The sequence below is a fragment of the Chelonia mydas genome, chromosome 3 (assembly GCF_015237465.2).
Source record: "Chelonia mydas isolate rCheMyd1 chromosome 3, rCheMyd1.pri.v2, whole genome shotgun sequence".
Lineage (NCBI taxonomy): Eukaryota > Metazoa > Chordata > Testudines > Cheloniidae > Chelonia > Chelonia mydas.
The window spans coordinates 168861284-168873765 of NC_057851.1; the positions used below are offsets into that span (position 1 = coordinate 168861284).

Genomic DNA, 12482 nt, shown 5'->3' on the forward strand with positions numbered 1-12482 from the left:
AGCGGATGTATCCCATTCATTCTGCTTTTGTTAAAGAAAATCTGTTGACTAATTTTGCTGGATTTCTGTCTTAATGAAACAGTGGAGTTCATAAAACTCTATGCTCTGAATAAAATATATAGTTTGCTGGTGTAAAAGCTGCCAGGATACTGTGAAATTGATGAGTAATCCTGTGCAAACAAAGTGAACCACCTGTGGTAAAGTTAAAGATCTTGGGAAGCAGATTGTCATTACTTTAGTAATTATACTCAAACACTTCTTAGTAAAGTGCATTACAATTTAAAGAATAGATCAGTTTTATGTTCCACTATGAAAAAGGAAAAGTGTGTTAATTGCTTATGGACAGTAGCTTACACTGAGACATGTCAGAGTTGAAGAATATGCTATGAAAAGGACCTTTGGTGAAATAATTTTAGTAATTGTGTGACATAGACCAACTAAAATCCTTAATCCATTCCATGGAGAAAAAAGGCATAACAATTTTGATTAAGAACAGTATTGATCTTTAATCTGGTATTTCTTATGTTTTTCTAATTTGTGTCAGTATTAAATGCACATTTTTGCATTTTCCGCCTTTGACATTGTATTTAAACAAATGATAAAAATTTAATTTTTTTAGACTTTATAAAACCTTTATAAAACCTTATAAAAGTAATATTTTGGGGAGAATCGTTTATGGGAGAATAATTCATTTATCAGTATAATATGTATTTATATATTTTAAATGTATTTACAAGAATAACTTTAGCTGAATAAGCCATTCTAGTCAACTGCCTGAACACACATTTATAATTTACAAAAAAATATTTTGAGTATGTATCAGAAGCGCTCAGATAACCTAGCCCTAGCAGTGCAAATGGTTCTGCTCTAATTACTGGTGCTGCTATAATTCTGTATTAGTAAAAGAATTTTTGAATTGCACATCATTAATAAATAAAACCATCAGAAGCTGCATTATAGCCTTTGAAATGGCTTAGGCCCATATAAACCTTCCTGTTGTGTCAAGGTATTACAGGGGTCCCCAAACAGTTGGTGATCTTAAATACTAAATCTGCTGCAATACTGAGGCACTACGGGGTAGGTTAAGGATGAAGTTTCAGCCTTCATTCTGAATGTCCTTGCTTTGTGGATTTAAGTCAGACCCTAAATCTCATTTGAATCTGGTTTAATTAATTGAGTAATGCAATAATTTGTGAATATATAACTCAGACATTTTTATAAGCAACATGCCACTTTTTCTTCCTTATTTGGGAAAAATGCACTTATAAACCTGTGATAACTATTTTGATATACAATCCTGTAACTGTGATAGTATTTGACATTAAGCTTTTTGGAGGTTTTAAGCTGTTTAATCAGTTGTAATATTGTTCACACTAAGAAATATAGTTAGCTAAGAAGTAAACATCATTTTGTGTCAGTAGTTTAAAAATGTGTTAACACTGGTTTGCTTACTTGTTCCATTTTTTATTTGCAGTTGAAAAAAGAAGAAAAAGATACATATGAAGAAAACATCCATTACCCCTTTCTTCTTGTTTTAACCAAACATGAATAGAAGATGAAATCATTTTTTTTAAAAAGGACAAATGAAAACTAATTATGTGTGTGTGTGTGATTTATTTTTTCTGAGTGGCTATCATAAAATATGATAAGGAAAATTTGTTTCATTTATTGCAGTGAGGAAACCTTGTGAGACTTTCTGTATGTCATTTTAGGAACTTATTTTTCTCAATTATATTTCCACCTTAAAAAAACGACATGCATATATTTACAGAGCTCTACAGCTAGTTTTCCTTCTCTCTCATGCCTTTCAGCTTGCATGTTTGTTAATCTCTCTAAACATGATTTCTTTGTTTGTATTTGAAAACACATACATCCTATGCTTTGTGGTTGTATTTGACCAGTTGAAAGTGCTAAAGCTTTCTCATTCAGTTAGGGAGCAAATAGTTTCCTCTTTAAAGTTTTCCTTTAAAAAGTGCACACATCACCTCATAGATTTTTCTTTTGCCTTTCTTGAATTTTCCCTGTTGATTTTTCTATCCATGCAAAAATGAAATGTTCTAACTTGTTTTGGTGATTTCTTTTTTTTCTTTTCTTTTCTTTTTTTTTTTTTTTTTTTTTTGCAGCAGAGTACTTTTTTCCACTGTAGATATATAAGAAATTATGCATCGGACAAAAGCCTCATAAACTGACCATTTGTCCTTTGGACACAATAGCTTGCCCAGCCCTCTGCTCCTCCTCTCCAATTATGTGTGATTAGTCTCAGTGTGTTGTGTCAAGAAGGGGGAGTGTGCTGAGTGCTTATTATCTGGTTAGGTACAAGAAGAGCACATTTAGGCTCTGACTATGAATGAAAAGTGAGCCTTTATCAGGACTAAAATCTAACTGCTGCGGTTCTACAAACCTCTCTTTAAAAATAGATCTTGTCCTAAGACATTCTGAACGCTATGGCAACTAGGGAATTTTCTTTTAATGCAATCAAACAATCATCTTATTCAAACTGGGTGTGTATTGTGATATACTGTGGTTCACAATACACAATGTTTTGTAAATGTTTAATATAGCACTGAGAGAGGACAGCTTTCCTACAAAGAAACATGATCATATTCTTCTTTTCTAATGGTTTAATAAAATGTTGTAATGATTTCTTGAAATAGCAAGCTGGATTTTTAAGGAATCCTGCACAATCTCTTTAACCAAAACACTTTTAGAATGGTAAAAAACCCCAATCAGATACTTAGTATTGTTAAATGTGCAGTTTCCTATTGAAATACATTAAAACAATTACATTTGGTCAATTCTCTTCCTCTCACATTTAACAAACTGAGCTATATGTAAACCACTAGCTTATACAAGTTCTTTTCTCTTCAGGACCATCCTCAAACAAATTTTTTCACCACCAGTTTGCATGTCCTTGTATTCAACACTTTTTATGCTCCATTAGAGCACCTAGATGGATCTCAGAAGGCATAGGTCAAGTCGCAGTTAGATCATACATTTCTTTCTCACAAAAACTTGAATTGCAATGCCAAGTGATGGGCTAACATCACAATAACAGCAATTTATTCCTCTTTTGATAAAACAGCAGTCTATTCTCCGTATTAGATAAAGACCAGGGGCAATGCAAACCAGCCATTTATCCTAGTAGTTCAGCAGTAGATCTCCTTTATGGATGTTGTGGGTTTCATGCTCAAACTCTTGATAGAAGAATATTTTCTGATAAGAAATAAGGAGCATTTAGGAATATTTAAGGCTGTTGTAAAGATACTTTTCATCAGTTTTTGTTCTGTTTGGACATACAGCAAAGGACATGTTTTCCCTAAGGAATGGATACAAGGAAATCTTTGTAACCAACAAAGAAAAGCTAAAGACATAGTGAAATATGAAAATATGTAGATCCTCTCTGCATTTGTAAGAAGGGCTTGAGAATATTCTCTACAATATACTCTAATAAAGACATATAGTTGCCAGAAATAAAACTATTGTCATTGGAAATGGCATTTTTGTTCTTTATTCCTGCAGGGAATAAGCAAGTTTACTAAAATGAACAGCTAGTTATTGCTTTTTTTAAAAAAACTGTCTGTAGTGTTAGTACAAGCTGTTGCACTAGGTGCTGGCTATCTTTCTTTAAGAGTGTACTTGATGGAGTTTTACCAAAGAACACATCTGGGGTTTGATTCTGTGAACACTTACACCCGGGAGCTCAACAGTGAGTACAGCTACTCATGTGCCTAAAAGTTTATAGGATTGGGCCCCTAATTTGTAATTTTCCACTGATTATCAGTATTAGGTTAAATATTTGTTAATTTCAAAATCTGTACTGTACAGGTATACGATTGGAGGGGTTTCTTGTGTGTGTATTTTAAGTATTGTTTTGTAAAGGACATCTCTCAGATTTACAGTCTTTAGAAGGTACCGTTGACTGGAAACACTTTCTGATTTCTCAAATTTTAATAAAAAGGCAATGATTTTTTAATTAAGATGCTAAAGATCTCTGCTTAAAGAAAGTTATGTTCATAGGTCACCAAAAGAAGCTTATTAAAAATAAATGTGTCAAAGTCCTGTGTGTGTCCTGCTTTAACTGCCATCTATATGGCCTCTGATACTCTGTATTTTTAATGTGATACAGATTGCGTCATTCTTTAAAGGAATATTAGGATTGCGTAACTGATACTTGTAAGGCACTCTGAAGATGAAAAGCATGGTTTAAATACTAAGTATTATTATTCCTTTGTTATCTTTGGCAGCCAATGGGAATGTTTTCTGACTATACTGAAAGAAGGACAGGAGACACTTGATATAGTCTGGGACTACCCAGCAGATAAAAGTGTACAGTGTAGTTAACTGCATGATCATTTCAGCATCTACCTGGGAGGGCTTCTGCCAGCTCCTCTCTTTTTCCATCCAGGTCCCCAGCCTGGGATCTTACCATCCCACCACCACCACTTGAACAAGAGTTAAGGTGGGCTATAAGAAAGGGGGTTGGCTCCCTGCCGTACCAGTCATAGGAGCCCCAACCCTCGCCCCATTCCACTCTTTTAACCAGCACCTCCATTAAGTCCTTTACCAGAACATTTATCTGGTCACTGTATTCCTTCTCTATGGAGTATCTGCACTGCGCAGCCATCCCACACTTACATAGTGAGTTGCAAAATCATAGCCTAACTCTCTTCCCTACTCACCATAACAAAGACCCTCCTGAACCCGCTGTGGGGAAGGTGAAAAAAGCCCCACTCCACCTTGGCCAATCTGGTGGTGAGGGAAAAATTCCTTCCTAGCCCACGGAGAAAGGAGCAGCTAGTGTGATGACCATAGCAGGTCCTGACCACCTCCAAGAGGATGGAGGGTGGGTGCTGCTCCGCCTGACCTGGGAAAAAGGGGCTTTCTCACCAGGCTTGCCCCTTTTCAATCCAGTCCCTAGGGATGAGTCAGGGATGACCCATGCCCCCTTTTGCAGCAGCTTTTGAGCTTTGCTCCCCTTACCAGCCATAAAGCACTATTCCCTCTTCCCCAGCAAGCCAGAAAACTCCACCCTCACCCCTCACTTAAAGGTGCAGTGTGGTCATTAGACTGATGTAAGTTTTGCTTTACATATATAATGAACTTCTGATGGAGATCGCTTCTTCCTCCGTAATCAGATTAAAATGGCTACTTGTGATCCTCGTCATATCAGAATCTGTTGCAATGGGAATGTTTTTGTATTCCCTGGCAGTCAGCAATAATCTTTAGACTATGAAATGTGAAAAGAAATAGCTGCTTACATGAAAGAAAAGTCCACTTCATCCAAAGTATGTAATATATCTGTATTTGCATAGGAGATCTTGACCTGGGTACCTGAAAGAAGGGGTGCTGGAACAATTTGCATAGTGAGGGTGCTGAGAGCCAATGAACCAAACTGTAAACCTTGTATAGGATGGAAACCACTTCAAGCCAGGGGGTGAGGCAGCACCTCCAGCACCCCTAGTTCCAGCACCTATGCGTGAAAGGTTATGATGCCAATCTTTTCGTTAACATTTTGATAGAATGTAAAAATAAAGCTTTAAGGGAGGGGAGCAAATTTGTGAGGAAGGATGGTCTTATGGATGAGGCACATGTCTCAGAGTCAAGAAACGTTATAACTGATACCAGCTTAGTTATAAAATTTCTGTGTGGCCTTGGGCGGATCAAATAGGGTGGCCTGTCTGAAATGCCTGTGTTGGGAGGGAAGGGGGAGTAAGATCCTGTGCAGCCTCTCTAGACCTTGAGCTTGGCAATTTATGGGTAAGCAAGTGCTTCATGCCGATTGCAGCTTCCCTTCACTGCTACATAGAGAAAAGCTTTCGTTGTTCCTAAGGGCAGGGAGTAGGCAGAACCTTTACTCCACCTCCTCAGCATGCCAACCAGTACCACTAATTTAACATGAGGGGGAAGCGACCAGTAGTAATCTGCTACTGGCCAAGGCCTTGAGCATATCATCCTGAAGCAAGAGAGTAGCAGCCACATTCCTCCCCTTATACGGGGCAAATTGTAAATGCATGATTTAGCCTTCATCTTTTGGTGCCTCCCACTTCTCATCTTTAAGAATGGGGAGTGAGGAGTGGCTAAGCTGAATCGATCATTGCTTCCAAAGTGCTTTAAGAACCTCAGTTGGAAGATGCTGTAGAAGTGATTTATGTGGAGAGTAGCCATATCTGGTAGGTTTTTTTCCCCTCAGAATTGGCAGGGGCAGAATTTGTCACTCTGTACTTGTTGATTCCGGTTTTAGATTCAATGGTTGATTAAGATAGCGACAGCTCTTCACTGCCATATTTCAACAGCCTGAGGCCTGTCCTAAATTGACCAACTTATTTGAACAGATTGACAAGGTTGGTTTCAAATGCTAGCTTTTGTTGTTATTATTTGTGTTACGATAGCACTTACAGGTCCCAACCAAGAGTGGGGACAGTGCTAGGCACTGTACAAACCTAAAGAGCCAATCTGTACACTGACAAGTGCACAATCTAAATAAATAAAGTGTGAGAGAAAGAAAATATCATTATTCCCCATTTCGCAGATGGGGGATTTCAGGTACATCGAGGTTAAGTGACTTGCCCAAAGCTACAGAGACCCAGGTGTGTGACACAGTCCAGAATTGAACCCAGATTTTCTGAGTCCCACGGCTGTGTCTTACCAGAATATTCCTTTCCTCTCTGACCAGTCGTTTTTTTCTTCAAACGGCTGAATGTAACAAACTTCCTAAAACATTTTTTTCATTTTAAAAACATTTAGCCTTTTCAAGCTTTTTGCTTAGTTAGCAGCTGGATTACTGCCAAAAAGCCTAACGCATTGTAAGGGCTGGATCAGCAGTGGACATTTTCCATCTATGTCCAACAGGGACATTGGATCTTCATTATCCTTCACGAGTGTAATCTGTGTGGAAGGTAGAGGGAAGATGCACAAACAGTAGTCCAGATGGCATTCCACAGCCTGAGAAGATACATTTTAACCCATGAATCTAGGTTAAACTCAACAGATGCAAAGGCCCCCAAACACAAAGAGCTGTTGTGGCCAACAACGGTGGAACAGCAACATTTGTTAGCACAGTACTTTAATAAATAACAAATATTTGAAAAAGAAATAAACTTACATTTGCTGAATTTTTTCTGCTGATACTGATATTAAATCAATGCAATAACAATTGTAAAAGATGGCTTATTAAAACAAAACAAAAAGGGAGCTCTGTGTTAGACATATGCCTCATTTAGCTCTAAAATTTTGTTTCAGCATGCCAAGTTACTAGCAAAGAATAGATTTTAGCATTCTATTTGCTTTGTGCCCTGATAGCACATGAATTCTAAGAGGCTGTTATTTTTTTCTCTGACTTCAATTAATGTACTTTTAAAATGATTAAACATATCATGCTGTGACTTCTAAAATGTCAACAAGCCTGTAAACTTGGGAGACAGGAATGTAATAAAATAGGTAATAGGAGATTCAATAGTTAATAGAAGCACTGAAGTGTGAGTGTATACAGTAGCTCTATATTGGAAACTGTGCAAATGAAGATGGCTTAGTATTGCAAACTGAGGAAGAAAATTGTTTTTAATTAGCACCTTCATAAGAACTGCTGATTAATACTGTTTGGTTTGGTGAAAGGCTTTCAGCTGAGTAATTTGTACAGCCATTACAACAGTTTTGTTAGACCAGGACTCCTGTTGTTAAACACAAACAGCAGATGATAATGGTGGAAGATGAGTTTGTCATGTAACAATTTACCTTATTGAAAAAAGCTTTATGTAAAACCCAATACAGTAGGTACCAGCAGAAATCACGTATTTTAAATCCTTCCAAAATTGCAGTGTGCCATGCTAGTGTGATTTTTTTCATGGACTAGAAACAGATTTTATATCATTTATAAAATTATATATACAATTTAAAGGTGTTGATGCATGGACAGACCACTTTACTTGTAATGCTTTACATCAGGACAGTGAAGTGCTTAGGTATTTAAACACCTTCTAAATATACAAAGCGGGTTTAAAAATTGAAATGTAATTAAGTAATATTGTTCACATGCAAATGTATGTGTGTGGCTTATGCACTGAAATTATGTTCCATGTTTGTGCAAGGTGTAGCATTTATACCTAAGGTTTTAAGGAGATTTCTCCCAGAACAACTATTATCGACTGCTTTTGCTTACCGGTTTTTTCAATTGACAATTAAAAATAAAAACGCTTTATCCATATCTGGTAATATGGGAACATGCATATTTTAGTTACCCCCTGTTAGATGTCTAGTGCAGTGTATAGAAACAGAAGAACTTTTAGTAAATGAATAACAATAAAGGAATATGTGCACTAAATTATTACACTAACTAAGGATGGTAAGAACTGTAAATTATTGGAGTGCCGTAATAGAACATGAGAGTTTTTCTGTAGACAGGCCTTCGGGGTAATAACAAGGGTTGAGACTCACGACAGTGCCAAATAAGCTTTAGACAGCATAATAGTCTGCAAAGAAAAGCCACAGAGCACTAATGTGAAAGAAGAGCTGTCCACCACATGCAGCAAAAATCACCAAAGGTCATTTTATGGTAGCAATTGTGACATAAAATTGGTGGTCATGCTACATGTCTAATACTCAGCACAGCTTTATAAATGATGGGCCCCTAGCGATGGCTGTCATTAAGTGCTTTCATCATAATAAACTTTAAACTGTTGGCATTATGAATCGCCAGCCAGCTTCAGCTGTTCGTTGGATGGAGCTTGCAGTGCCTTAAGTGTGACAAGGCCTATTAGGAACTGCAACCATGTTTCAAGCGTACTTGGCTTTCCCACTCCTGGGGTGATTGCTGCCTATTAAACGGCATCTGGGAAGATTTTCCTCCAGCAATCTCTGATCAAGAGCTTTTTTGGGCTTTGACCTGCATTTCCTTCAAGACTTTCTCTGAGGAGTTTTATAAGAGCAAAACTCCAGAGGATTTATAGCCACTTCTGATTAATACCTTTTCAGTTTTTCTAGCAACTCTCCCACTGCTGCATGGAGAAAAGCTTTCATTGTTCCTAAGGTGCTTATTTGTGACCTTTTCTCTGCTTTCTGATTCCCTCGAACACGTTCTCAGTGAAATCCTTCATGTGTAACCAAGACAGTTGTTGAAGCTGTTGCAGCTTTATATAGAGTGGCTTTTATATATACACATATTTTAAATACATAAACTTAGGACAGACTCCTCCCTTGTAAATTTCAAAATTAATATCACAGCTTAGTAGCAATCCAGTTAAAAATAAGCAATCTCAACTCATTCGCCTCTATAGCAATTGATAGAGTGCTCGTTTCATCAAAGGTAGATACACAACAAGCACCCTAGGGCTCCAGCAGTGTGATGTGTGTGTGTGTATGTATGTCATATAAGCCTCTCCTTCAAACCACCTCCTTCCCAAACCCCTAGGAGAAGAAATGGGCCTTGTCATGTAACTGCACAGTCCATATATCTGTGCTGCTCTGGCAGATCAATGGGGAAAGCAAGTTCCAAAGTGGAAAGGCCTTCATGGAGATTGCCATGCCAGCAGCTCCCTCTCTTTTATGGTAAGGTTGCCTCGGCTTCAATTCCTCTGCTGACTGCAGCCATGGCATCATGGCACTGGGAGAGTGGCAGTGCCTCAGGTAACTGGGTTTCAAACCACTTAGAGTTTTTAAAGGAGAAGGCCAACACCTAGAATCTCACAGGTAGCCAGAGCAGCTCACAGAGCATTGGTGTAGCGTGCTCCCAGCATGACACTCCTCTTGGTGAAATGGCCCTGGCATTCTGCACCAGCTTCAGTTTCTGAGTAGTCACAAGATGTGGGCACATTCCAGTGGTCTAAAGTGCACCAGTAATTACTACACTGTTGAAATATAAAGATACATATAAAGATTTCATGAGCCAAATTATATTTTCATTATCCTTATGCATGTGAAGACTTAATTTCTATAAATCTTCCAGTGGCTTAGAATTAAATCATATTAGTGTGAATTATGCATGTTGAGGGATCACTCCTCTAAGAACTTGTAGTATTTAATTTACAAGGACTATACATTTTTCAACTCTTTTTAACAAGGAACTTTAACTTTAACTACTTTGTGTATGAGAGAAAGTGCGTGTGTATGAGAGTGTGTGTGTGTGTGTGTGTGTGTGTGTGTGTGTGTGTGTGTGTGTTTTTAAACTGGAAACAAAAAAAGCTCTCTGCTTTCTTCAGAAACCTTTATGGGTGACTCAGGTGGTGTTGTAAGGGTAAAAGCTTTCAATGTGCAAGAACCAGTCTAATACTCTTATGAACATCTCTTTTAATCCAAGTAATGTAATAGTAGAAGTTTTAGATGAATGTCTCAGATGTAGACAATTAACAAACTAAATTGCAAAACCTTTCAGAGATTAGAATTAGAAACTAGCCAGAAACACCTTGGGGTTCTTGGGTGTGGAGCAGGGTTCTTAAAGCAGAAGTTCCTATCATGAAGTGCATCAGCTTCTGAGTTATTTCAAATGAGGAGATAATAGCTGTTGTCATTAGACATAGTTGTGGACTTAGCTCCTCTGGGAGGCACGTATGCAAAGTTAAATATTAATAATGGAAATAGGAGTCCTGATCTGAAATGCTTGGATCTCTAAACTGAATGTGAACAAAACCAAACAAATAAACAATAAATAAAGGACATCAAAGTGAAAGAAAACTTAGCAGAAATACCTGGGTGTTTTAATTTACTATAATACTCATCACTGAAACAATGTAAGGCTTTTCATGTTCAAAGTCTTTTTTTCAAACTGGACAATTAATCCTCACAACAGCCTTATGGAAGAGGTAATTAAGTATTATTTTTTCCCTTTCCCCATATGGGGAAACTGAGGTAGGGAGGTTAAGTGATTCGCAGAAGGTGTCAGTGTCAGAGCCTGGATTAGAATTCAGGATTTCCTGAATCCCAGTCTTGTGCCTAAACCACAGAACCACACCTCTCTCAGACTTTTTTATCCAAACCAGGTACTTGTTTTAGCCTGATAGCTGTGACTTATGCAATGACAGATTTTATTTAGTATATACTGACCAGCTCAATGCTTTTTGACTTTAGCAAGAGAAGTAAGTACAAAATATAAACTAGCATGTAAGGTGCATATTTCCAGAAGTGTTTAGCGCTCTCTCTAGTGTGCTTCAGGGGTCAGCCATCCATCTTCTAAGTGTTGGGGAAGGACATTGGAAATATCGTGGGGAACTTTGTCATATTTTTGTGGAAAAACTGACTGGAGTTTTCTGTTCTGGGGGAATGCTGGATCTTCTGCATTCATTTCTTTGGGATTTTTAACTAACTCCTTGACTGCTGGTTTGGCAGAAATCTATAGAAAAACAAGATTGACAATTTTGGAATATACACCATGTATCTCTAGAATCCTGTAGATGGTTCATTTTGTGTCAGAAGCTTTAGGAACAGGCCCATAATTAAAACATGTTCAGAGTGTATTTTTAAAGAAGGGTATACATGAAACATAGGAAATACACTAATAATGTGCAAGTGTATTTAACTTTTGTAACAATTCAGACGATGCCAAAAGAGGAAGCAAAGTGAGTGAGTTATTCTTCCACTCTCATGGGACAAGACACTGACGATTCAGCAGGTATCTTTGTAGAGGTCAGGTGCTGGTAACGTGACTCCACAGCACCTCATAACAGGATATATGCAACCATCCTCCAGCCTGGAGGCAAGACACCACCATGTCATTACATAGAAATGGAAATATTGGGAAATAAAAAGGAAATAGGGCATGGTAAACCCCAATCTCCTTCCTGCTTATGTCTTGTGACAGGAATGCTAGCAACCATGTGGGCATAGAGTCCATCCTGGACTAAAGACCACAGGAAAGCATAGAAATGACGGGCCATATTGTACTGTGATTTACCTAGTGGAGAGCAAAGATATGGGAAGGAAGTTACCAATAATAGAGGTGGGGGACCAAAGCCAGAGCCCCGCTGCCTTGGGCAGGGGGGGCCAAACCCTAAGTCTGAGCTCCGCCCCCGGGGGGCAGGGAAGCCAAAGCTTGAGGGCTTCAGCCCTGGGCAGGAGAGCTCTGACTTTGGCTTCAGCCCCGGGCCCCAGCAAGTGTAACGACAACCCTGCTGACCCCATTAAAACAGGGTCGTGACCCACAGTTTGAGAACCACTGCATTAAGCAATATGAGAACGGCAGGTTGGTCATGACTCCGGTGCTATAGGAAAGCACTTCTTATACAAATCCCCTTTCAGTACCTACCTACCTCTTTCCAAACCCTGGTATCAATACCTGGTATCAATACCCATTATTGTGATAATTGTCTCACAATTGATTTGAACTTGGAAATCATCAAAAAGAAGCATTACACCTGAGCCCACGGAAATTGCTTATGTAGCAAAGGCCTGTTTATATAAGATGGTTGGGTGTATGCCTCGTTTAGACCTCTCTGTGGCCTTCCTCTGGGCCTCCTGAGGCAGTTCCTTCCAGGCAACCATGAGTTAAGTAGGACCTT

At 38.4% G+C, this 12482-nt stretch overlaps 1 protein-coding gene across 2 annotated transcripts in view; it reads left to right on the forward strand.

Annotated features, from left to right (window-relative positions):
- CAMKMT (calmodulin-lysine N-methyltransferase) overlaps positions 1-1571 on the forward strand; it is a 340323-nt gene extending 338752 nt beyond the window's left edge. For both annotated transcript variants that reach the window (XM_037895845.1, XM_007060582.4), the window contains exon 11: positions 1475-1571. In XM_037895845.1, the coding sequence (XP_037751773.1) occupies positions 1475-1552 (78 nt within the window). In that variant the 3' untranslated portion in view covers positions 1553-1571. The remainder of the gene's footprint in view (positions 1-1474) is intronic.
- Positions 1572-12482: the final 10911 nt, after the last annotated feature.